At 40.4% G+C, this 27,828-nt stretch overlaps 1 protein-coding gene across 1 annotated transcript in view; it reads left to right on the plus strand.

Moving 5' to 3' along the window:
- Window positions 1-1,554: 1,554 nt before the first annotated feature.
- Window positions 1,555-27,828, plus strand: part of LOC137383854 (ADP-ribosylation factor-like protein 8A) — a 48,507-nt gene continuing 22,233 nt past the window's right edge. Inside the window, exons 1-4 of the mRNA XM_068057160.1 lie at window positions 1,555-1,977; window positions 20,540-20,620; window positions 22,155-22,228; window positions 22,870-22,963. Of these exons, the coding sequence (XP_067913261.1) occupies window positions 1,855-1,977; window positions 20,540-20,620; window positions 22,155-22,228; window positions 22,870-22,963 (372 nt within the window). The 5' untranslated portion in view covers window positions 1,555-1,854. The remainder of the gene's footprint in view (window positions 1,978-20,539; window positions 20,621-22,154; window positions 22,229-22,869; window positions 22,964-27,828) is intronic.

The raw sequence follows: 27,828 nt of genomic DNA on the forward strand, positions 1-27,828 counted from the left end.
TCACAGCTCCAGCGACCTGGGTTCAGTTCTGGGTACTGCCTGTGTGGAGATTGCAAGTTCTCCCTGTGTCTGTGTGGGTTTCCACCGGGTGCTCCGGTTTCCACCCACCTCCAAAGACTTGTAGGTTGATAGGTAAATTGGCCATTGTAAATTGCCCCTAGTGTAGGTAGGAGAATGGTGGGGATGTGGTAAAGAATATGGGGTTAATGTAGGATTAGTATAAATGGGGGTTGTTGGTTGGCACAGACTCGGTGGGCTGAAGGGCCTGTTTCAGTGCTGTATCTCTAAATAAAATAAAAATATCAGCAGTAATTTGTAGTTATATTAAGTAGTTTAACTAGATACAAATTTAACACAATACTTATATCTCCAAAGTACCAGTTTACGTAATTAGAGGAAGGTGGTGGTGTAGTGGTGATGTCACTGGACTAATAATTCAGATCCCAGGCTAATGGTCTGGGGGCAGATGGTGAAATTTGAATTCAATTCATAAATCTGGAATTAAAAGCTGGTCTAATGGCAACCATGAAACTATTGTTGATTGTTGTAAAAACCCATCTGGTTCACTAATGTCCTTTAGGGAAGGAAATCTGCTATCCTTACCTGTGATTCCAGACCCACAACAATGTGGTTGCCTCTTTAAAAAAGTCCTCTGAGATGACCTAGCAAGCCACTCAGTTCAAGGGCAATTAGGCATGGGCAATAAATGCTGGCCTAGCCAGTGACACCCACATGCCACGAATGAATTAAAAAACACGACTGCCCCAATTTAGAAAGGAAAAAAAAAGAAATGGGTGGGTAGAGGAGCAAGGATTGAAGCACTGTGAAATGAACAATGTAAGGTGTGAAAAAGGAAGGGTAAGTTAAGAAATAGGTACAATGAAAGGGGAAAAAATTGAATAGGAGAAAAAAGATAGAAGTAAAAAAAAAGTTTTTAAAAAATTCTAACATTAAAACCTGAAGGAATGAGAGTCCACACTAGTAATAGTTAATTTTCAGTGGTGGAAATGTTGACTGGTAGAAATTAACACATCATATCGTTATGAGGGTACTTGACCCCGGAATGACAACTTTCCTCAGCAAGTTTATTTTCGAATCTACCATGCAAGTGCAGGAGCTTCATGCCACTCTATGCATTTGAATGGGGAGCCAATCAGTGAGATGCCATTTTCGCAAAGCTAACAAGAGAGAGAGCAACTTTTTGTTTTCCGCTTTTAACCGAGCATCTGCCCTCACTCGAAGTTGCTGTGAGACCGGCACTCAAATAACAGCCACGATGCTGCCATCAATTCTTGGGCCATTGCGATTTGTCTTGCTCACCTCCCCTCCCTCCCAAGGCAGCCCATACCCTCTCATTGCCTGAGCTGGCAGGGGAAAGTAAGACGAAATGTTCCCATGCGTTGCCAAAAGAAATCTCACTTATTTCATCACTTGCGTTTTAAAAACTGCAAGAAAAGTTAATCCCAGCTGGGTTGGATGTTGCACCTTCGCTTGTCGCTCCCTGAAGTGGATGGAGTGCGAGTACTCCTCCAGGCCAGGGGGCGCGCCAGTGATCCCGGGAGGACTCGGGCGGTGTGTTTACCGGAGCGGAGTCCGGGCCTGCAAGCCAGCTGCCCTCTTGCCGGTCAGTTTGGGGAAGCGTATTTCCTCGGCTTCTCGTGAAGCAGCAAAGCAGAGGAAGCGGGCCGGGCCTTTTGCCTGTAGCTGCGGCTGTGGTTTTTTTTTTTGATTAAGAAAGAAAACCGCTTGCTTTCCAACCGTCAAACAGCTTCTCTTCCCACCCACCCCTTTCCCTTCCCTACCCCCCCCCCCCGGCCGAGCAAGACGAAAACACACCGAGCGAGCGCCGGCAAGATGTTAGCCCTTTTCAACAAGCTGCTGGACTGGTTCAAGTCGCTGTTCTGGAAGGAGGAGATGGAGCTGACGCTGGTGGGACTCCAGTACTCGGGCAAGACGACGTTTGTCAATGTGATAGCGGTAAGAGTATCAGCAACAATAAGATGAAGGCGAGGGAGATGCTGCCCGCCACCCCATCGAAATCAGCCCAGTTCAACTACGTTTTGTTTCAAGAATCACGTCTTATTAAATAACTAAGTGCGAAAACGATTTTAACGAATTTCGCTACGTTTGCAATACTTTGTTTTCTCAGTGATTGAAAATGTACATTTCCATTTAGTATTTTTGTTATAAAAGATGGTGCTTTAATAAGAAAAAGAACGCAATTCTGCGCATGATCCGCACCTCCAGCTGTAACTTCCTGACTAGTTTCTTTACCCTCTGCGCCCTGTCAGTATGGTCAGCTAACATTGCCTTGGACGTGGCCTTTTTTTTTACTCCCATTTTATTCTTCCCATTCCATGGGTGAATAGGTCCGTACTGAAATTTACTTGTACAGTCATTTCTAAAATAGGCAGACACCGAAAATGTGAAACATTTAAAATATTTGCAAAATACAGAAGTAACACTGAGGGCTTTGAAGAGGAGAATCTGTCGAGGAGTATTAAACTGTATCCCTAAAACGAAGAGTTCTGATTGGGTATAATCCAATCTCAGATGACCCATAAACAATCAGATATATTTTACTAAAATAACGATGCTCTGCTATGTTTTACATAAGTGTAGATTTGGTGTATGCTGTATGAGTGAGTTTCATTGTAATTTAACTGCATCATAAGTCAAGTCAATAAGGTTTTATAGGACCCTGGGCCTACTTTATCTAGGTGGTGTGTTTGTACAACTCACTGTGGTTGCATAACACTCCAGTGTATTTATACTGGATTAGCGAGGCAACATGAACCAAATCATTATGATGGAAGCGATCTTTAATCTACTTTAGATTTCTCTCTCATTCCGGCATGCGACTTAATCGAATGTTCATTACAAATATTTGGATATTCTGTGACATTAACCATAGTGAGTTGGCGAATACATTTATTTTATAACCTGTGTTCATTTTAAGTCTTGATATTTGCTGTGTCTCCCACTCTCAGAAGAGCCACAAATGCAGTCCTTGCACAGGAGTACCTCTTCCTGTCTGTCTTGCTTCCTCATTCAGTAGTTTTGCCCACTTTCTTCTACCACCCCCATTGCATGTCTCTGTCTGTCCCCCCCTTCTCCACCCTGCCCCCTCCCCACACAGCCACATTGTGTCTTTTCTGTCCCCTGCTCCCAGTCTGTTGTACTGTCAAATGGTTTTACAATATCGTCAGGATATTTCCAGCCCACGGCTAATATCTTACAACTGTGTTGAAAGTTTGAGTTTTTCTCCTTTTTGATGTAGTTAATTCTATCAGCTTCTAAATAAATAATTTCAATCTATAACAAATATCTTTGTACTCTATACCCCCCCCCCCCACACTAAATCACAAATAAATCCTTAATAGCCATTTTTTTTTAAAAATGATTTTTTTCCCCCCCCTTTCCATGAGCACTAATTACCCTTCAGTATATCCTCCAAGTTTCATGTGAGCCCAGCCTGTGATTCGCTTGCTTGGGGTCTTTACAGTCTAGTCTAATCCTGATTTGACCCAATGTCTAGTTTTTATTCCCCCATACTTTAGCCTAGCTGAGATCAACTAGCTCAGCACAGATTGAGGATGGAAACTAGAACCTTCCTATCTAATGGCTCAGTTCTACAATTGCTCACCTGTCCATTTAAACCATCAGAAAAGCTGGCTGTTGGGCCTGTCGGTCGAGTTTGACGGGGGCTTAGGGAGGATAGTTAAATCAAGGGAATTGAAATGGATGCTCTGTAACAGAACTTGGCAATATTCGAATAAGTTCACTTTGTGCCAGTGATTTTATTTATAAAAAATATATATAACGCTCTAATTAGGAGGTAAGAGCTAAGATTTTGATATGAACAGAGCATAAGTCAGTGGAGATTTCCACTTACCATATGGACTGGTTGTAAAGAGAGATTATATTAAAGTTGTGATTCATGTCAGACTCCAGTGGAGAACATTACCTTCACTTCCCTTTAATTGAAATGGTTCTCTTTGGAACCCTTCAGCTAAGCTTTTACTTGCAAAGGAAGTAAAATAAATTATATGAAGTTATGTTGAACATACTTCCTTATGACCCATAAAACCATTTTCACTTAATAGCTGGTTTATTAATCAGTAAACTTTGTTCATAATCTTGTATTCATGAAACGTTTTTACAATATCAGCTGTAGATATGTAAATTACCTGGTAGAATTATGAAGGCATTTCCAAATATTTGATTTAATATCATCTTTCTATTGAACATCGATACTGTACAGATTGTTGCCAGCTGAAATCATGCCAGTTTTGTGCTTCTTCCAGAATTGTTTTTGGTGATTTTTAAAAAATGTACAATTTGAGTTTTTTGTGGAGGATAAACACGCATTTAACTAAGGTAAGTACTGTTGTCATCATTATGAAGATGCGGTCCTGAAATTAAACCTTGTAATTTTAGAGTTTTTGAAGTTGTTCTCAAATTCAGGGCGGCGCAGTGGTTAGCACCGCAACCTCACAGCTCCAGCGACCTGGGTTCAATTCTGGGTGCTGCCTGTGTGGAGTTTGCAAGTTCTCCCTGTGTCTGCGTGGGTTTCCTCCGGGTGTTCCGGTTCCTCCCACAGCCAAAGACTTGCAGGTTGATAGGTAAAATTGGCCATTATAAATTGCCCCTGGTATAGGTAGGTGGTAGGGGAATATAGGAACAGGTGAGGATGTGGTAGGAATATGGGATTAGTGTAGGATTAGTATAAATGGGTGGTTAATGGTCGGCACAGACTCAGTGGGCCGAAGGGCCTGTTTCAGTGCTGTATCTCTAAATCTAAAATCTAAAAATTCAGATAGCACTTTGAGTAAATATATGCTGCCTGGTAATGATACTGAACTATGCAGACCTGGAAGACGCTAGGTTTGATCCCTCGTCTCCACTGGGGTGATTGCTGCTATAGTTGGCCTTGATATCCCTGGGTAAGGAATATGAAAACAATCCAAGGTTCCCACATCACTATCCAGTTAACCTAGCTGGAAAGAGATATACACACTCAAACACAACAGTTGTGGCTTGGCTTTGATTTTGCCTTCCAGCAGCCAAGTAACTGAGAATTACGATCCAGCGTCTCACACAGGATGGCCACTTGGATGAAACACCAGATGGCTGTCTGCACCTATAAAACCAGACCCCAATAAGAGCCACTGCTTTCAGGAAGTGAGGATTGAAGGGTAGAAGAAGCACAACTAATTTATTATTCTTGGGATTTATCAAACCACCAGACTTTACTGCTCTGTTATACAGTGGGATATTTTAGTTCTCTGTATTAAATAGAGGAACAAGAGTTCCTTTTGTAATTCATCATCTTTTGAATGCTGATATCCTGCGATGTTATGTGAATTTTATGCCACCAAATTCATTTTCTGTGAGGGTTGTAAAATTTTGCAAGGCTAACCAATGGCAGCTGCAGAAAATGTAGTATTAAAGCACAGAAACAGGCCATTTTGGATTATTAAGTTAGCACCAATATTTTTTCCTCCACATGAGCCACATAGTCTAAACTGGTGATCTTGTTCATGGCCGTGTCCTATATTACTTATATTCTCTGTTCTAAAACCCCTGCTTCGACAATAAATTGTGGTGGATAATTCCATGTGTAACAACATTTTTTTTCACACTTCCCCTTTAATTCTTTTTGTGATTTATTTTGAATCTACTCTCCCAGTACTGCCTCGCAGACCAGTGGATACCCCATCGTAATCATTCCTAATGTTGTAAACCTGTGTCAGGTCACCTCCTCAACTGTCTGTCTTGTAAACATGCAAAAGGTTAAAATATTGCATATAATCGATATGATGCTAGATCAGTGGCTGAAGCAGTTATATAGTGATTTTCACATTCTTGGTACATTTTAAAGAGCATCACAGGCAATAAATTATTTTGCAAGTGTTGTCATTGTTTTTGTAACCAAAGGCAGTAGTCAGTTTGTGTACAGCAAAGTCCCAATATCAAATGAGATGAAGGACAAATAAATCTGTTTTTATGGTTTGGGTGATGAATAAATGGAGTACTCTCATGCCTATATCATCTGAACGAGGCTTCTGCCTCTGGGATTTATTTGTGATGTTTTAATTACACTCTTCTAGGAATCTTGAAGCACTGAATTAGTATCAGATGTGTCGTGGAATTGTTGTGTCATTCTTCCTGGAATTTCTTTCTTTAACTCCTTCTGGGGTTAATAACCAGGGGACATAGATTTAAGGTAAGGGGCAGGAAGGTAAGAGGGAATTTGAGGAAAACTGTTTTCACCCAGAGGGTGGTTGGAATCTGGAACACACTGCTTGAAGGGGTGGTAGAGGCAGGAACCCTCACAACATTTAAGAAGTATTTAGATGAGCACTTGAGACGCCATAGCAGACAAGGCTACGGGCCGAGTGCTGGAAAATGGGATTAGGTTGGATGGGTGCTTGATGGTCAGCACAGACGCGTTGGGCCGAAGGGCCTGTTTCTGTCCTGTATATCTCTATGACTCTAAATGTCTGTCAAGACACAAGGGCAACTTCCCTGCTTTTTTAAGGTGCTGTGGGATAATTTGTACTGCTTGAGCAGGTAAATGGGGCGCCTCAAATGAAAGAAGGCACCCCCATCAATGCAGCACTCTCCCAGTACTGTACTGAAGTATTTGCCTGGGTTATATGCTGAAGTCCTTGTGTAAGCCAGGAGCCCACAATCTTGTGGCTCAGAGCCAAGTTGATCCTTCAGTCTTGAATTGCAGCTAACTGACAGCCTGATTAATTTTTTGTAGAATATGATATCTAAACTCTTCGATTGGATTGCTAACTTTTTAATTTACTCCCACCCACCCAGTATCCCCTGAACCATATCTCAGAACACTTAACGAGGAATCGGGGGCAAAATTTCTTGCCACAATCAATGCATCCATTCATTTGCACTTAGAATATGCAGTATCTGAATGTTTAGACTGGATAATTAGTGTTTGTTGCTGTAGTAGCTTTTCTCTGTAACTGAAAATCCCAGCTGAAAAGTCAAGTCTCGTAGTGCAAGGTTGAACAAAGGAAGAGAGAAGACGAGATAAGTCAAGTAGATGTAATTAAATGACATCAAGCTTGATGTAGATTAATTGTTTTGTTGAACAAAGATTCAGATTTTTTTTTCACAACCTGCAACTTGGAACAGTTTGGAAATGCCATTTGGACATTATGCAACTTCCTGCTTCTGATAGTTATTTTATCTTGGGGCTTAACATTAGCTGAAATGAGTCAATATTTTTCTGCAGTATTTGCCACAATGGTTTTCTAAAACATTTACTTTACATGACTCAGATGTCATGACCAGACATATCATGTGAGCTGACATAAGCAGAAGTCGAATCTCTTTTGCCAGAAAATAACAGCAGCTGTTAGTTATTGTGCTATGTATCGCTGGGCAGCCTTGCACATCTACTGGACGCCCGCTTACCACGAGTAAAATAACCGTGGAGGCAGGTGAAGGCCCCTAATTGGCTGTTAAGTGGCCACTTAAGGGCCTTGATTGGCCTTCAGGCAGGTGGCCCGTTTCTCACGCGCCCCTGCAGCCCACTTAAAGTGGGGCAGAGGTAGGAGCGAGCCGGGAAGGCCTCCAGCTCAATTTTGAACCCCCCGCCCCCATCCGTCTCGCTGGGGTGACGTAAAATTCCAGCCAATGTGTTTAAAATTAAACCCTATTACGAAAAGACCAAGTGAAGGCTGAAAGGGAACCCTAGACCTTTTTCTCACCGGGTTGTAACAGACCTATTTATTGATTGCAGACATTAGCTTGCAAGACCTACAAATAAGTGATCAAGTATGATGGTGGAACTGGGTGAGTCATTTTCCTAACCCCTCCTAACAGAAAAATAAATCACTGAACACAGCCTGGCTAAAGACAGGATCTTGCCATATTGAAAAATCGTAGGCCAACGCCATCCCTTAATTCTATGGTTTGGGAAACTGCTGGTTTTACAAGTTTGATACTGGCCCTCTTATCAATTGAGATGTATTATGCAATAGTGCACTGCAAGTTCTTGCCCTGTTTGGGTGATTTCCTTCCATCTGTGAAAGATGGTGGACACGCAGCAAACAATCCATTTGGGTGGGGTGTCTTGGTGCACCTTTGCTGGTGCCTGTGAAGGCCAATCCTTGAGATTGCAGGTTTGTGCTGCACGTGATGCTTCCAAGTGATGCTGTGAGCTGTTTTTGATGTTGGCGCCTGTTGCCAAGTTGCTGTAGCAACTGGTCGTTGTGGTAGTGAACACCAGTACACAGGCTGTGTCGCCATTTCCCTCTTTTGTCAGTTAGTGACTCCCAGGTGCGATAGTTGACATTTAGGGTCGTCATGTCATGCTTGCAAGCATCCTTGATGCGGCGCTTTGTGCACCCCATGATTGTCTGGCCCCGGCTGCCTCACCATACAGAAGGTCCTCTCTTCCATCCTACGGATGTGTCCGATCCATCAAAGTTACCTCTGTTTGATCAATGCCAACACGCTTGGGAGCTCTGCCTTTGAGATGGCTGCCGTAATTGTGATTTTGTTCTGCCAGGATATACCCATAATGTGCCACAGACAGCGAAAATGGAAATTATTGAGCTGCTTTTCCTGGTAGCTTTAAGTCGCCCATATTTCACGGCCAAACAGCAAGATGCTAAGAGCACAGGCCTCACCATGTACCCAAAGTAGAAGATTTTTCTAACCACTTCAAGTGAGGTGTTATTGAGTGTGATCGGAGCCAGAGATGCAACACAGGAGAACAAGTTACAGGCATGGGAGAGAAGTCCATGAGTCTTTGTAGCAGAGTTTCCATGTGAGCGACTAGTGCGCTGCATAATGATTTTATCTGAAGTTGGCACATGGGGCTGTTAGGATGCTGCTAATGTGCCATCCAGCAAAGGATCTGGGTGTATTTCAGACTCCGTCCAATCAGTGAGAGGGCCTACCGAATTTTAATTAAGTTTTGCATGTAATTTTTATTCTAATAGTGCAGAATTAGATTACAAAGGCCAGAAAGAGAAATTGTTAATGAAGAGAAGCAGGTATGTGACCTGTACAAATCAATGCCTTTGGTTGGATTTTGCCTCTTCAGTTGCAGTGATCTGCATGTCCTGATAGAATGTCCAGATTACAGTATTATTTTGGCAAATATCTGGAGTGGGTAAGCCCTGAATTTACTGGGAAAATAAAAGTGTTAAATGTGCAGCCTTTTAATGTGTAAATCATCCAGCAGTTTGTGTCGATGAAGAGAGTTGGTGTGAGTTGTGAATCACCACAAATTGTTGGACTGTTTGAGCCATTACATATTAGTTCACTGTCAGCCTTCCCATAAGTTTCAAGAAATTGCTGCATTTGCGCTGTTAAAGTACATTAACTAGGTTCATTAGGCATGACTTTCTGGTTACAAATATTTTGCATCATTGAACATTCCACCTACCTTTTGTATGCAGAAAGTTACTGTTGGTAGTTAACAGCATAAAGACCCTTTTGATGACCAGATTTATGTTCTTGCAATGCTACTTAACCTCGGAGCCCAGAAAGAGTACATTTGAAAGTGTGGAGTCTCACTCCTGCAGGCCGTAAATTGTTCCTGCAGGTTTTAAAATTTTTTTAAATGTTTTCCTTTTCTCATGTGTTTCTTTCTCTTTCTGTATCTTAATTCACCCTTTTCCCTTCTCCATCATTCTGCTTTCTTTCTCTAACCTTAAATTTTATTAGTTAAGGAGATAGAATGTTCCTGTCGTTTACCAAGGACCCAGATGCCTCATTAACCTCACTGCTCCGTTATCCTCTTTTGGCAATTGCAGCGCAAACATTTTCCTGCTTGAAGGGTGAGAGAAAACATCTGACAAACTGCGCATGCTCCAACAAATTCTGTTTCTTGACTAAACACTTGGTTTGCTTAAAACAAAATGCTGCTGCATTTAATTACAGCATGCAACTCTGAGAATACTGTGTCATTGCTACAATTTCTCGATGACTAAGTTCAGCACATGGCGACAAAGATTATTCCAGGTGGGAGTAAGTTACTTTATGAAGAAATTATCAGTTGGGTTGGACTTTTGGAATTGTCATGTAATTAAGATTTCAAATATCAAAATCAACAAATACAGAATTCAAAAATTTTGTGTTCACAGGCCACTGCAAGATGAGCAGCATTAATGTAATTATATATTGTAAAATATATACTTGGGTAGTTAACTTGTGCAGACTTATCCACTGTCTATTGGAAGCAGGAAAACACAACATTCTATGATCTCTAATTCTCCAAATCCTGAATCCATTTTTTGCTTTACCTGCTGAGGATCATTTGCCTCACGTTTTTGTACTCTGCCTTCTGTTCCTACTCTTTCTCTGCATCTCTCTTGTTTAATTGCAAAAGGGCTATTCCCAAAAAGCATATTAGTCTTAAATTGCTTAATATCATCTCTTTTAATGAAATATCCCAATGTAAAACTGCTGGAAGTTCATATTAAAATGTAGGCCCAAGATCTCTAAGGTCCATTTTTTTCTTAACCAATAAAGGTTATAATGTTTCTGCATTAAGATCTGTTCAGAAAAACTCTGTTTAGGTAGGCATATAAGTTGAAAGAGAGGTTCCTACCTGAGAGTTCTATTACTACCTAAATAAACTGTAGCATTGCAGTGTTACCACTTGAATTATTGACTGTTGTCACCAAAGTACTGCAGCAAAAATTTTACAAGCCAGCGTGCTTTAATGGTGTGCAATAATTTTTTGCAAGCTGCTCTTAATTCTTCTTAAATTGCTTCCACCACTGACAGATCCATAACCATCAGTACCTGACCGTAGTATTATACAACTCGGAAAGCTCTCTGCAGACACCAGTTTTGAAGATCAAAATCTATAATAACACTGCTGAATAGCTTTTTCAAGTGGATTTGGCATAAAAATTTCACATGCCCATCATTGTGCTTTGCTAAATTCCTAATGACAACACTAAAAAGGATTAGTAGATTGACTGAAGAAAGTGCTAAATTTTTGATTGTACTTAAATCTGCTCTTTGGTAGCGTTAACCAAATATTGTGATAGTTTTTTGGGGTTTTTTTATAATTCAGGAACCCAGTGTCAGCGTCAAGCACTTGCACATCACATGTTTTAGTTTTAGAGATACAGCACTGAAACAGGCCCTTCGGCCTACTGAGTCTGTGCCGACCATCAACCACCCATTTATACTAATCCTACACTAATCCCATATTCCTACCACATCCCCACCTGTCCCTATATTTCCCTACCACCTACCTATACTAAGGGCAATTTATAATGGCCAATTAACCAATCAACCTGCAAGTCTTTGGCATGTGGGAGGAAACCGGAGCACCCGGAGGAAACCCACGCGGACACAGGGAGAACTTGCAAACTCCACACAGGCAGTACCCAGAATTGAACCCGGATCGCTGCGGTGCTAACCACTGCGCCGCCCAGAGTAAAATCCCTCTGCCCATAAGTATGTCCCAGCCTGTTGCACTTTTTGTTTGGCACACCAGCTATTTCGATGAGTATACCAAATTAGGCAGTTAGGGACAGTTCTAATTTAAAGGCCCATGCTCACTAGGAACTGGATTGAAAATTGCAGCACACACTTACAGACTGTAGACAGAGGAGACATTTCATCCAATCAGGTCTCGGCTGGATTTGAACCCAGGCTGAGATCAAAGGCAAGTATCTTCCCCACTACACCACTCGGTTCCCTGTTTTGCTTTCTAAATTGTGTAATATTTCCGTAACCTGATTTTGATTTTAGCATTGCGATATGGAAAAAGTGGGGCTGAGTGATGGACCCCTTGAATGTGTCATTTGTTTGCATTAGCATTAAATATTAACACAGTCTAGTTAAATGCAACAAAAACAAGAAATGCTGGATTCACTCAGCAGGTCTGGCAGCATCTGTGGAAAGAGAAGCAGAGTTAACGTTTCGGGTCAGTGACCCTTCTTCGGAACTGCTAGTTAAATGCAACTTTTCCAATTCTCCACTGGAAATGAAAGAGTATCCAGTTTCCTTTACAGTGATAAATAAATAGTTCAGACAGTTTTATAAAAACAGTTATGAAGCTTCATAAAGCAATGCAGATATTGTGAATTTGAATGTAATAAAGTGCTTACTGAGAAGAAATTCCAGTGTCTGAATTAAAACTGCATTTGGAATTAAATTTGTCCTGGAACTAATTGTTTGGCTCAACACTTCCAAAGCTTCTACCTCCCATTAATTTGTGAGTTTGCGTATCCTTCCATCTAGATTGATTGAGATGGATACAGAATCATTGCAGTCCTTCACAGATACAACCTTCCCAGACCACTTGAGATTGGCCAGATATATTTATCATTTCTTCCTCCTGCCCTTTTCTAGTCAGTTGGATGTATACCTATCCAAGGCATGCATGTGCTGCTTTCTCTCTCTCCCACTCACCAGCGTTTTTCTTCCTCATCATTGCCAAGGGTCAGACATATGAAATTAAATGTTTAAAACTTGTAACTGGTATTTGGTGTAGTAGCTAGTAGAGTATTAATGGCGTGGAAAGCTGAATCACCAGATGTGTGAAATAATTTTCCTTCTCTGTGCATGAAGGGAGACCAGCTCATGCAAATAGGGCTAACTAGCTTTTTTTTGAAGCGATGCAAGAAACTCAGTTCAGTTGTGTTTTGCGTCTGACCTTTTCCATAATCACGTTCTACTTGTAATTAAGGTCTGTGCAGTGATCCTCCATCATTAGTTCCATAGGTATATGTGGAACATGCCTAATAAGAATGGTTGATAACAAGAAAGGAGCATTGTGTTTATCCAGTTGACCACATTGTGTATCTTGATTTATATAGCACCTTTTTTAATGTTGAGAAGATGCTTTGCAATGGGGAGAGGGAGGGAAAAATGAAGAAGCAGTCAAGGAATAGGCATTGAATCATGATGTAAGAGTTATGAAAGGTGATCCAAAGCTTGAGTTTTGAGAAGGTTTTTATAGATGGTGACAGAAGTAGAAAAGCAAAGGAGGTTAAAGCGGGAACCCCAGAAAGTATGGCTAGAGCTGGGAACACTGCCACCAAAGGTAGTGGATGGGGGAAAATGTACGAAAAGTAGAGTTCAAAGACCAGAAGATGTGGTGTTAGCACAAGGTTGGATGTGATTGCTGATACAGGTTTGGACAAGGCCATGGAGAGATTTGAAATGTCTGAGCATTCTAAATTCTGTCAGCAAATACAAAAATGATAGATGAGCAGGACTTAATGTAGTACAGGGTATGGGTCTCTGGGGTTTAGACAAGGTGAATTTTATGATGGGCAGAAAATGGGAGGCACAGTGGCGCAGTGGTTAGCACCGCAACCTCACAGCTCCAGCGACCCGGGTTCAATTCTGGGTACTGCCTGTGTGGAGTTTGCAAGTTCTCCCTGTGTCTGCGTGGGTTTCTCCCACAGCCAAAAGACTTGCAGGTTGATAGGTAAATTGGCCATTATAAATTGCCCCTAGTATAGGTAGGTGGTAGGGGAATATAGGGACAGATGAGGATGTGGTAGGAACATGAGATTAGTGTAGGATTAGTATAAATGGGTGGTTAATGGTCGGCACAGACTCGGTGGGCTGAAGGGCCTGTTTCAGTGCTGTATCTCTTAAAAAAAAACATTGGGGAAGTTGAGTCTGGAAATGAGAAAAGTATGGATTTTGGTTTGAATGGGAATGAGTAGGGGTTGGAGGCTGGTTTATATTATCTTAACATAAATCAGTGCCTTCAGGCAGAAAGCACCTTTTGGTACTACCAAGTACAGTAGATTTAACATTTATTAGTAAAGCACTTTATTTTGAAAAATCTGATTTCTTATGAGGTCATTGTTACCTGGTTTATGTCAGAACCAATTTTCAAACATAAATTTCAGGCTATGGTGTTTTAAAAAAAAAAAAATACGTTTCCATGTAAGATGAGTTCATGTGGGTTTGTTTGACTTCTGACCACTGAATTGCAGTTTGTTTTTAGCAATTCAGCCCCTCAAGTTGTTCCACCATTCAAGTAGATTATGACTGATCTGAACCTCTATTCCGATAACACATTTGTGATCCATATCCCTTGCTATCTTCACCTAATAATCCATTGATCTCTGTCTGGAAATTTCAATTGACTTGTAATTGGAGCCTTTTGGAGGGGAGAATTCCAGATATACACTATCCTTTGTGTGGAAAATGTATTTTCTGATTTAACTCCTGAATGACCTCGCTTTAATTTTAAAATTATGCCTGTTCTGGATTCCCCACAAGTGGAAATAGCTTGTCTGTATCTATCCTGTTGAATCCCTTTATCATTTTATACACTTCAGTTAGATCAACACTCAGCCTTCTAAACTCGACAGAATACAAGCCAAATATATGCAATCTGTCCTCATAATTTAACCCTCTTAGTTCCGCTGTCGTTCTGATCAAACTGCTATACCCCCTCCAAGAACAATATATCCTGTCTGCTATATAACATCACCTGTCTCTGCCCCTGCTCCAGCTCTTCTGTTGCTGAAACTATTATCCATGCCTTTGTTGCCTCCAGACCTGACTATTCCAAAGTACTCCTGGCCAGCCTCCCGTATTCTACCCCTCATAAGCTTGAGGTCATCCAAAACTCTGCTGCCCGTGTCCTAACTCACATCAAATTTCATCGCCCCTGGCTCCTGGTTAAACAACGCCTCGATTTGAAAATTCAAATACCTCCATGGTCTGGTCCCTCCCTGTCTCTAATCTCCTCCAGACCTACAGCCCTCAGATCTCTCCGCCCCTCTAATTCCGGCCTGTTCAGCATCCCTGATTTTAATCATGATTGGCTGTGTCTTCAGCTGCCTACCCCCTAAGCTCTGGAATTCCCTCTCTAAGCCTTACCACCTCTCCACCCCTCTTTCTTCCTTTAAGATACTACCTAAAACCTACGTCTTCGACCGAGCTTCTGGTCAAGTGCCCTAATATCTCCTTATGAGGCTTAGTGTCATATTTTGTTTTATAGTATCTCTGTAAAACATCTTGTGATGTTTTATAACATTTAAAGGCACTATATAAATACTTCTTGTTGTTGTGGCGGTGGCAGTGGTGGCGGTCGTTGACGACGTGCCTGCCCAAAACCGACTGCAGTTCACCAGCTGGGGTCTGGTCAAGGTCATACAGCTGAAGCGTAACTTCTTCCAGCCCACATGCGATGACGGTCAACATTCCATTAGCATTTTTAGTTTTATACCTGTGCACAATCTTGTAGTGATTTGTCCAAGGCTTCTGATGCAACTGTTTTTGATACAAAAAAATTCACTATGGGAGCATCCTACACAATTGTAGTACATGTATTTAAAACCAAGCTAAGTAAACATATATGTGACTTCAGTTTATTATAGTCCAAAGAATATCAAGCTCCCTAATCTATGTACATCATTATTGATGCTTTTTCTTGTTATGCAAAAGGTGCTTCTATTTTGATCTAGTTCGTCGCCACTTCCATATGCAGGATTTGAGATTATCATGTGTTGTTTTTTTATGCTGACGGGTACAAGTTAATTTTATCAGCTTGTTTGTAGTGGGAGAAACAGCGGAAGCGCCTAGTATTGCTAGTGCCATATTCATCACCAGCTTCTATCAGCAAAAAGTGCCTGATAGGGTCTCTGAGAAGTAACATTTAACTACAATAAACCTATTAACACAAAGTTCATAAGTAATGTACATCTTTCTACTGTGTAGTCATTTTTCTACTAGTAATCAAACCTGGGACCTCCACAGAACAGCTGCATACCAGATAAACTCAGTTGACTGGGCTCTCAATAGAACTGTTCAGTAAAATTGCTTAATTTGAATGATCTGATTCATATTTGTTTTCAGCAATAAATTACCTCTTTGGGTATTAATATTGCTTGATTCAAATTGTATTAGATAATTCAATTTCAAATTTTCAGACATGTGTCTACTGATGAGTTGTAAGTTATCCACTCACAATGCAAAATGTATTTTTAAATATCTAATCAATTTTATTCTAAATTGACTTGCAGTCTTAATTGCCTCTAGTGACTTTTGAGACGCATTTAAAGCATATGTGATATGTGAAATTGCGATCCTTCGTTGTGAGATATGGTAGCACCATTGAAATGGAACAGTGCCTTCCTGTCCAGTTTGCCATACAGCAAGATCCCTGGCTTGCCATGGTCAAAAATGGGTGCAAGGCCAAATCTGGTTGCCTTTTTACAGGTAGTGAACACAAGAGACTTTTTAATAAAAGCAAAATACTGCGGATACTGGAAATCTGAAACAAAAACAAGAAATGCTGGAGTCACTCAGCAGGTCTGGCAGCATCTGTGGAAAGAGAAGCAGAGTTAACGTTTCGGGTCAGTGACCCTTCTTCGGAACTTCGGGTTCCGAAGAAGGGTCACTGACCCGAAACGTTAACTCTGCTTCTCTTTCCACAGATGCTGCCAGACCTGCTGAGTGACTCCAGCATTTCTTGTACAAGAGACTTTTTAGTGGGTTGTACGCCTAGGATGCTTTCATTCACTGATGGAAATGATCAAGGGTGTTGGTAGAAGTTCAGAATAAAGCTCCTTTTCTAATTAGGGTATACTCTGTGTGCTGAAGTATTCAGTACCTTTTGAGAGCATCAATCATGTAAATTGTAGCATAGGAGAGGTAAAATCTCAGTAAGTTTTACGACTGGCATAAGGAAAATGGTACCACTGAAATTATATTTTCATCAATATTGTAGGCCAGAATTCTTCTCTGTTTAGTCATGTATTTGTTATGCATTGCTTTTGCTAGTATCTCTTGAAAGAAAGCTAATTTTCTAAGTTAGAATTGTAAAGAAATTTGTGTGAAATGTATTTTATTGAGCAATATTTTATATTAACTTTAGGAGACTTTGGCAAGACACAGGTTGCCTAGTGTATGTGGGTAGTACTTATTTACACAGTACATTTATACATTGCGTAACTTTTTTGTAGTATTTGTTGCCCCGATCACAGGGGCATATGAAAATCTTCAGTATAGTGATAACAGACTAGTGATCTTTTACCTCCATTGCCTCTGTAGATATGTTGCCAATAAAGGTAGTCACTAAACTGACTCGGCATGATTCTGTTGCTGCCAGTACTGTAATAATGCTGTCAGTTGATGGCTTCAGCATTCTGATGTCTTTTTGATCACTTTCATTTTCTAGGTGATCTTTTTGAGCATTTGAAAGTTCTATATAACATGAAGCGCTCTTGTAATATACTGATTTGTAAAACTCATGATAAATTGTAGTTTGTAATAGTGTGATCTTTGTGAACCTGGTTAATGAAATAAAATGGTGACGAGGCCACATGAAACCTAAAAATTATTTAAAGCTTTATTGGTTTTGAGAGATTGATTACAAGCAGGAGTGGCAAGCATGGATGAAAGTGTTGCCAATTTGCATGGGTTCATGGAACGTTACAGCACAGACAAGCCATTCAGTCCATCAAGTCTGCGAATGATTTTATTTTCCACGTTCACAAAGTGAGCTTTGGTCCTTTAAAAAGTGAGTCTGGGTAATTAATGGATAATGAGATGGCAGATGAATTGAACAGATATTTTGCATCGGTCTTCACTATTGAGGATACAAGTAACATCCCAGTATTAGCTGTAAGTCAGGAAATGGAAGGGAGGGAGGAACTCAAGAAAATTACAATCACCAGGAAAGTGGTACTGAACAAATTGTTGGAGCTGCGGGCTGACAAGTCCCCAGGTCCTGATGGACTTCATCCTAGGGTGTTAAAAGAAGTAGCTCTTGAGATAGTTGATGCGTTTGTTTTAATTTTCCAAAATTCCCTAAGTTCGGGGAAGGTTCCAGTAGATTGGAAAATAGCGAATACAACTCCTCTATTCAAAAAGGGAGGGAGACAGAAAGCAGGAAACTACAGGCCACTTAGCTTAACATTTGTCTTGGGGGGGAAAATGTTAGCAGCTATTAAAGACGTTATAGCAGGGCATTTAGAAAAAATCAAGGTAATAAGACAGAGTCAACATGGTTTTGTGAAAGGTAAATAATGTTTAACCAGTTTATTGGAGTTCTTTGAGGGAGTTGCATGTGCTGTGGATAAAGGGGAACCGGTGGATGTATTGTACTTGGATTTCCAGAAGGCATTTGATAAGGTGCCACATCAAAGGTTATTGCAGAAAATAAAAGCTCATGGTGTAGCGGGTAATATATTGGCATGGATAGCAGATTGGTTAGCTAACAGGAACCAGAGTAAGCATAAATGGGTCATTTTCTAGTTGGCAAGATGTGACGAGTGGTGTGCCACAGGGATCTGCTGGGGCCTCAACTCTTTACAATTTATATAAATGACTTTGATGAAGGGAGCAAAGGTATGGTTGCTAAATTTGCTGATGACACAAAGATAGGTAGGAAAATAGGTTGTCAAGAGGACATAAGGGGACTATAAAGGGATATAGTTAGGTTAAGTGAGTGGGCAAAGACCTGGCAAATGGAGTATAATGTGGGAAAGTGGGAAATTGTCCACTTTGGCAGGAAGAATAAAAAAGAAGCATATTATCTAAATGGTGAAAGATTGCAGAGCTCTGAAATGCAGAGGGGTTTGGATGTCCTATTGCATGAATCGCAAAAGGTTAGTATACAGGTACAGCACGTAATTAGGAAAGCTAATAGAATGTTCGCATTTATCGCGAGGGGAATTGAATACAAAAATAGGCACGATATCCTTCAGCTATACAATGCATTGGTGAGACCACATCTGGAATACTGTGTACAGTACCGGTCTCCTTATTTAAGGAAGGATGTAAATGCGTTGGAGGCAGTACAGAGAAGGTTTACTAGACTAATATCTGGAATGGGCAGCCGGGCTGTCTTATGAGGAAAGGTTGGACAGGCTAGGCTTATATCCACTGGAATTTAGAAGAGTAAGAGGCGACCTGATTGAAACATATAAGATCCTGCGGGGTCCTGACAGGGTGGATGTGGAAAGGATGTTTCCTCTTGTGCGAGAATCTAGAACTCAGGGTCATGGTGTAAAAATAGTGGGTCGCCCATTTAAAACAGAGATGAGAAATTTTTTTCTGAGGGTTATGAGTCTTTTGGAATTCTCTTCCTCAAAAGGCAATGGAAGCAGAGTCTTTGAATATTTTTAAGGCAGAAGTAGATGGATTTTTAATAAGCAAGGGGCTGGAAGGTTATCGAGGGTAGATGGAAATGTGGAGTAATCAGTTCAGCCATGAACTTATTGAAGGTGGAGCCGGCTCGAAGGCCGAGTGGCCGCCTCCTGCTCCTAATTCATATGTTTATATGTCTGCTTTCATTCTTTTCATAATTTATCTTAAATTTATTCTTGTTACTGTGTTGCTGACCAGTAGAAACAATCTGTTATTGCTACAACTACATGACCTTGAAGACCTCTTGTCAGGTCACCCTCTAATCATCTTCGCTCTTGAGAAAACCCTTCAGGTTTCAATTCTTTTCATAACTAACTCTTCATCTCTGGTAATGTCCTAATGAATCTTTGCTGCACCTTTTCCATTGCTTTTATATTCCTACAGGGAATGCCCAGGACTTTGCTTAATAATTCATTTAAAATCTCCTCATTTAAGGTGTATTTCCCTTCCCTTCCCTGTCACTTTGCATTTCATGCCTGCCTGCCCATCATGCCATTCTATCTATGCTGTCTTCGCTATCAGAAAGTGTCCGTTTTGTTCCATTAGTTCCTAAGACCAAATAGTTTATGTGCCTAGTGAATAAGAGTGACCCCAACTCCAACAGCTGTGAACAGAAAGCCAATGAATTGAAAGTGCTTCACTGAGAATATTTTGCCCTTCGTGTCTATATAAGTCTTGATGTCCAAATTCTGATAAATGCTGGTGTTGCAGGTTTCATATGATGTATATTAAATATAGGTAGATTCTTCCCCTATCTCTTTCCTTACCACCAACTATTTCTTTTCTGCAATGTATGAGTCTGATTACAACGATTGACAGAGGATTAGTTCTCCTCACTGCTGGTTTTTACAGACACCTATAACTCCCCAAATCCAGTGACCATCAGCAATCTAAGTTCTGCACATTAACAATTGTTGCAAAGAGCTTGAAAACACACTAGAAACTCCCTCCACTGAGAAGGGCCCTTATGGTGACCTTGGCCTGCTATTTCCTTTGGAAGCCTTTTCATAAGTTAAATTCTGTATGCCCTTATAATTCTAATGTTTGTCTTTTGACTGCACCTCTAAGTCTGAAATATGCCGATACCCATACTTGTATCCATATAACTATGCTTTGAGATGTAATATTTTTTTTTAAAGTTATCACCTGTTTTCTCGATCAGCTTTTCTGTGAATATAGTTGAATGGTATTGTTATAACTTTTCATTTGGAAATCCATTTCAAAGTGTTTTGACAAAAGCCACCCACCATGTTCATGAGTGATAAGGGAGCTAAATGTAAAGCAGTGTTTGAACAGAGCTGCAACATATTGTAATACACTTGATTCATTCTATAGTAAGGAGTGTTTCTATTATATGACCATCTCTCCTATTTTCATTAAATATTGTGTGTTTTTATGCCAACAGTCTGGACAGTTCAGTGAAGATATGATACCAACAGTTGGATTCAACATGAGAAAAATTACCAAAGGAAATGTTACCATCAAGGTACTTAGCTGCTTCTGATTTTCCAGTATACTGTGCTTGCAGTGGCCTGATTTTTAATCAGTCAAAATATGCAATACAAAAACTAGCTTATGTATCCTGAATTTATCACCATGTAATGTTTCAAGGTGTTTAGTGCATTTTCAAATTCACAATTGTAGTATTTAACAGTTTAGCAAGATATATGTATAAAATACATTTCTCATTACAGCTTTCTAAAACTTGTTTCTTTTTTTTTAAAAAACTGGTAAATATTGACATATTTTTGTATGGCAGATCCTCTATTAAAAACTGTTGAAAATCAATGTGACCAATAATAGTTTGCAAGCACTCTATTAGAGAGCTGAGGGTGGCAAGCTGGTTGAAGGTTGCAACCTGCTAACCTTTTGTTTCATGTGAATGGAACATTCTCCCATTTCCTACTACATCATCCCCACAAGCATGATCTTGTTGCTAAACAGCTGTAGATGAAACCCCCAAATTTTCTCTTATTCTGTTATGAATGTCAGTTCAAGCTAGTAATGGTCTGGTATAGATACAGCCTGCCAATGAAAGCTGTCCTCAGTTTAAGTTGTAGTGATTGGTTTGGAAGTGGATCGAATATACAACATTGCTGGGAAGTGTAAGCACTCTCCTTTGCTGGAAAAGCAATTTTACTGTTTAATGCAACAGATAGAACTGATATGGATTACTGCTAGAGTAATGCCTTTTAAATCTTATATCTAACCTAACCTGGCACAGTGATGACAACACAGTTTTAATATTGCTTCAGAGTTGTATGCTCTTTTTCTAAAATTCAGACCCACCTCGTGTGTACTGTGTTGTCATATTCGTGTCTACTTTTGTGCAATATAACTTATTTTGTCTGAAATTGAAGCACACAGTGAATACTAGCCATGCTGCTGTGTTTGAGTAGTTCAATGTGGCTCAGTAGATATAGACTTCAGCTGTGGCACGTGTTAGTAAGCCATAATGCACATGGTGTTATCTGGTGTTTTAGTTGCAAATATTCAAATGGAAATGATAGGTACTCCACTACTAGATCACCATATTGGTTGTCATACTTTGGACCATTTTGGATTTCGGGCTTTAGGATCTTGAAATCACAAAAACTTAGTAACTTCCATAGTAGTTGCACCTTGATTGTCTGCAAAATGGTCCACTAAGACCTCAACTTAAATTGCATAGCTTTGAATTCCATCTGCCTTTCAATATTGGGTAGTCTCTGGGGACGTGTATTTATTTTTGATCTTTGCTGTGCTGCAAATTCGAACATCTCATAGTTAAACTGTCCATTAGTGAAGGAAGAATCAGTAGCCAATTGATTGCATGGTGGTCAGTAAGGGCAGGCATATTGTCCATCATTGGTGGTAGAGAAAGCCATAGAAAATTTTACAAAAGAACACATGGTAGGAAACACAAAAAAGGATATAACAAAGGTTGAACAGAATAAAACTTGGACTACATTCATTCTTTCTGTAAATGTAACTTTGAAAGAATACTTTATATTATACTTAATTGCCTATCTTAATTTTAGCTTTGGGACATTGGTGGGCAGCCTCGATTTAGAAGCATGTGGGAACGATACTGTAGAGGAGTCAGTGCAATTGTGTAAGTACTTTAAATTGCTTTGCTAAATGGGGAAAATTGAGTACAGTGCATATTTGATTTGATTCTTGTTCTGTAGCTTAAAGTATTTGGCGATATCGTAACACAATTGTCTAATTAGGTCATCTCTTTCTTCCTCTTCTCCTTCTGGTCAGAGGTCATTTCACATTTTTTGAACAACATTTCTTTCTACATCTTGTCCTTTGAAACAATGTTCTTTTTTCTCTCCATTCATCCCCTTCCACTCTTCCTAAAACATCAGCTTGCTTATGGTGCTGTGGGTGCTAAACCCTGCTCCATTGATTGATTGATTGATGTAATGAATGAAGTGTGGTCTTTGATGAGGGCTGGGAGGGGCATAAAAGCCAACCCAGTCCTGTGCTAATCTGATGTCCAAATGCTTGCATCCAACAGTGTTTGCTGAGCAGCAATTGAGAGTAGAATTACTGGCCAAATTGTTTTGTTTCTAACCTAGAGGGCACCAAAGCCAATTGTAGTACCCCTACTATTCTAGTTAAAATTAACTGCTCAGCACAAGTATAGATCAAACAGGAGGTGTTTGGGTCAGTTACTCATTGAATGGCATTCCACAGTCGCTCCAAATAGAATTTTTAATAAGTCTTTTGTGTTGATGCATTTTTCAGGTACATGGTGGATGCTGCAGACCATGAGAAGACGGAAGCTTCAAAGAATGAATTGCATAATTTATTAGATAAACCACAGTTGCAGGGCATCCCGGTACGTCTATTCCTTTTCAATTTATAATGAGTCAAACCAAGATATTCTGAATATTTAACAAGAAAAGTAATCTTCAAAGTCCTCTTAGAACGGGAAGTGATTGCCTTAGAGCTCATTTGTTTCATTCTGATCAGCGGCTTGGGGGTTCGAACATTGTTTTGGTTACAAAAGATACATTGTGCAATAACTGCATTGAAGGATTTTAAATTCTGGGGGGAAAAAAAAGAAAACTCCAGTATATTCATTATGAATATTTTCAAACTAATGTAATGAGGGATAAAAGAATTCTTAATGAAATGCATTGTCAAGAACTCTGAATTAAATGTTTTTGTACAGATCTTAAATGATTAGAGATGAACACACATTTAGAAAAAGAGTGAACATCTACTTTTTAGTTGAAAAGTTTTGGTACTTAAGGAACAAGACATGATAACTGAATAATGATTTTGCCTTCTATTCATCATTTCAATATTGGTGAAGTCATGACTAAAACATTTTAGCAAAAGCACTTTAGTATATAGACAAAAGACTAGTGTTTTGTATGCAACTAGTTAGTACTTAGCTGTTGCTGGTATAGTATCCTGTCATCTTGAAAAGCATTTGCCTGTGGTATGAGACAATGGTGCTGGTATAGTTTCTGATTTATCTTTTATGTATTGAAGCTATCTTAGTCATTGGTTGACAGCAAGGCTCTAATAAAACGGTTAAAAGCATGAAATAAGAGCAATGGAATATAATGCACTAGAAACATACTATTCATGACTATTATACAGCAACAATGCTGAAGAGAAGTGCCTTTCAATGAGAACAGCAGCAATTCATTGTCAGCATTCACGCTATTAGAAGTGAACTATTTTCTAAGATTTTTTAGGAAAAAGATTACTTTTTTTTTCACAATTTTGGTTTTGAGCTGATTGACATCCAATAAGCAAATGTGTAGTTGATAGTTTGAAACAGTAGAAGGTTATGTACAATTTTTTGACCTGTGTATTTGACTATTTTCCTCTTTCAAACAGAAATATAAAAAAAAAACTCAACTTCAGAAACTACCCAAAATTGCTAAAGCACATTCACGATGTAAGTTGAAGATTCATTTTAAGTTAAACAGAAATTGCTGGAAATACACAGCATCTCTGAAGAAAGAGTTAACATTTCAGGTTAGTCTTCAGTGAGCGGTCACTGACTTGAAAGGTTAACTCTATTTCTCTCTACACATATGCTGCCTGACCTGACTATTTCCTGAATTTTCTGTTTATATTTCAGATTTCCAGCATCCACAGTATTTTGCCTTAGTGCATCTATTTAAAATTAATTGGTTAATAAAAACATTTTAACCTGAGTAAATCTAAAGACTGCAGTTAAACATTTTGTGGACCTGTTTTGACAGTGGAAAGACATACTTCAGGAGATGGAAATAAATCAGAAGATGGAATCTATTCTAGACTGTCTGACTCTTACATAGCCATTAAGGAGTAGTGACATGGTCTTGCATAAATTACATCTACTATTGTATTACTTGGACTAAATGTTTCATTGTAATACCATTCAAAACAGTGCACTGTTTATGATAACATGCAAACATTCTACTTTTACTCTACTACTGAGATTGATGTATGCCTGTCAATTGTGGCAGACTTATGGAACCCTCATCAGATATGGATGGTTCCATATGTTGTTGAGGTTTAGGAAATTGTATTGTTTTTAAAACTTAGATTAAAGGGGTGCATTTCCAAAGAGTGAAATCTCAGTTAACCTCAATCTCTCTCTGTCCAGGAAAATATGTACAATAATAGTTAAATCTTGCACTCATTTTCTCTCCATGCAAAGAACTGCTTTCATTTTATTTGCCAATCGTGCTTTCCTGGAAATTTTGCTGCTACACAATATTTAAATGATGAATGGAAGGCAAAATCATTATTCAGTTATCATGTCTTGTTCCCTAAGTACCAAAACTTTTCAACCAAAATGTAAATGTTCACCCTTTTTCTAAATGTGTGTTCATCTTTGATCATTTACAATCTGTACAAAAACATTTAATTCAGTGTGTTCTTGAAAGTGTATTTCATTAAGAATTCTTTTATCCTCATTGCATTAATGTTACATTGTTGGGATCTATCCTTATTGAAAGGATCAATAATATTTTCTCAGTAAATCCAACTGAAAAGATTTGCTACAATGGTATGTAGGCAAAGTGGCAGGATTGGATCAAGGATCTTAATTCCGTCAGGCACATGAACAACTGAAAATCTCAGCAATAGTATTAGCACACTATTTAATAGGTAGCACTTTGGAGTGTGTTACAACACTGGCACAATTGTCCTGGGTTCTGATGCCATACTGAGTTACTTAATGCCCTCGTCTAATCATTGAGTGCTGTACAACTTTAAACTTGGATGCCAGAGGGATCAAATACTAAGTTAGGCAGAAATGCATTAATTGACATGACTTTATTTAACAACAGTAATACGAAAGTTAATGCAGCATTGTCAGCAAAGAGGAGTTCCTTGATGAGGACCTTCCGTACTTTGGTCTTCGCTCTAAGAAGGGCAAGGTTGAACAACCTGCCATCTGATCCTGTGTGGAGGAAAATTTCTTCTTCTGAAGACTTGAACGCATGTGACAGCAGCAGTGAGAAGAAGATCCCAAACAGTGTAGGTGTGAGAACACAGCCCTGTTTCACACCACTCAGGATAGGAAAGGGGTCTGATGAGGCACTGCTGTGCTGAATTGTACCTTTCATATTGTCATGGGATGAGGTGATGATACTTAGTAGCTTTGGTGGACACCCAATCTTTGCTAGTAGTCTGAAGAGACCACGTCTGTTGACTAGGTCAAAGGCTTTGGTGAGATCTACGAAAGCAACATAGAGGGGCATCTGTTGTTCGCAGCATTTCTCCTGCAGCTGGTGAAGGGAGAACAACATGTCAATGGTGGATCTCTCTGCTCGAAAACCACACTGTGCCTCGGGGTAGACACGTTCAGCCAGCTTCTGGAGTCTGTTTAAAACTACTCGAGCGAAGACTTTCCCCACTATGCTGAGGAAGGAGATTCCACGGTAGTTGTTGCAGTCACCGATGTCACCCTTGTTCTTATAGAGGGTGATGATATTGGCATCGCGTATGTCCTGTGGTACCGCTCCCTCATCCCAGCACAGGCAAAGCTGTTCATGGAGTCCTGAGAGTATAGGCTTGGCACTCTTGATTATTTCAGGGGTAATGCTGTCCTTTCCAGGGGCTCTTCCACTGGCTAGAGAATCAATGGCGTCACTGAGTTCCGATTTTGTTGGCTGCTCATCCATGACTGGCAGAGACTGTGCTACACCAGAAAGGGCTATCACCAGGGGGCATAATTTTAAGCTGATTGGAGGAAGGTTTCAGGGAGATGTCAGAGGTAGGTTCTTTACACAGAGTGGTGGGTGTGTGGAATGCACTGTCAGCGGTGGTAGTAGAAGCAGATACATTAGGGACATTTAAGCGACTCTTGGATAGGTACATGGATGATAGTAGTATGAAGGGTATGTAGGTAGTTTGATCCTAGAGTAGGTTAAAGGTTCGGCACAACATCGTGAGCCGAAGGGCCTGTACTGTGCTGTACTGTTCTATGTTCTATACATTGAGGGCGGTATCAGTGACCACTTTTTCCCTGGAGTACAGTTCTAGGTAGTGCTGCACCAAGCGGTCCATTTGCTTGCATTGGTCAGTGATCGTTTCCCCTGATTTAGACTTGGGGGGGGGGGGGGGGGGGGAGGGCGATCTTGATGGTTGGCCCAAAAGATCTTTTAATGCCATCATACATTCCTCTGATGTTTCACGGTGTCAGAGGCCAGCTGAATACGACTGCATAGGTGTTGCCAGTGGTCATTTGCACTGCGCCTGGCTGTTCTTTGTGCAGCGCTTCTGGCTACTTTAAGTGCTACGGATGTTAACTTGCTGGGGGCTTTCTTATGGTTCAACAGTGCAGTGCGCTTGGCGGCTATTCCAGCTCTTCAAAGTGAGATTGATACCAGTCTGCATTCTACTTCTCGCATTTGCCAAAGGTGGTCATTGCTGAGTCATAGTTGGCATCTCTGATGTGGGCGCACTTCGTCTCTGCATCCCCTGCAGGAGTGTTTTGAAGGGCTTTTTCAAGTGAATTTAGAAACTTATGTAACAGCTGTGGATAAGAAATTCTGTGAGTGTTGATGCGCGGGCGGCCCTTCTGCTTGGAGTATTATAGCTTCTTTGGTTTGAGTCTAACTGCTGCACGCCAGGGAGTGGTCGGTGTCGCTGTCCCCACTGTGGAAGCTGCGTGTGATTTAGACACTGTTTACAGAGGCTCGCCTTGTGACGATGAGGTCCAGCTGGTGCCAACGACATGATCTTGGGTGTGAAACCTCTGAAACCTGGTGACAGGGTTTAGTATGAAAGAACGAGTTGGTGATGCAGAGCTACACAACTCCAGCAGTCTCTGTCCATTCTCATTCATCCTTCCAATGCCATAATGCCCAAGGCAGGAGGGCCATGAGTTATAGTTGGCCCCACCCTGGCGTTAAAGTCCCCCAGCAGGAGCAAATGTTCGGTATTAGGAATGCTGTTAATGATCTTATGGAGTTCCTCGTAGAACTGGTCTTTAACTTCAGGTGGGGAGCAGAGTGTTGGAGCATAGATGCTGAGTAGGTGTACTGGACCAAAGGCGGTGAGCAGTCGGATGGACAGTATGCGTTCCGAGCCATTTGAAGATGGCTCTATCATGCCGAGCAAAGAGTCTCTGATGGCGAAGCCCACTCCATGCTGTCTTGGTTCTTCAGGATCCCTGCCCTGCCAGAAGAAGGTGTAGTCTTGCTCTGCGAGAGATCCACGCGCAGGGAGGCGTGTCTCCTGAAGTGC

Source organism: Heterodontus francisci, chromosome 25, assembly GCF_036365525.1.
Source record: "Heterodontus francisci isolate sHetFra1 chromosome 25, sHetFra1.hap1, whole genome shotgun sequence".
In the NCBI taxonomy this organism is placed as follows: Eukaryota; Metazoa; Chordata; class Chondrichthyes; order Heterodontiformes; family Heterodontidae; genus Heterodontus; species Heterodontus francisci.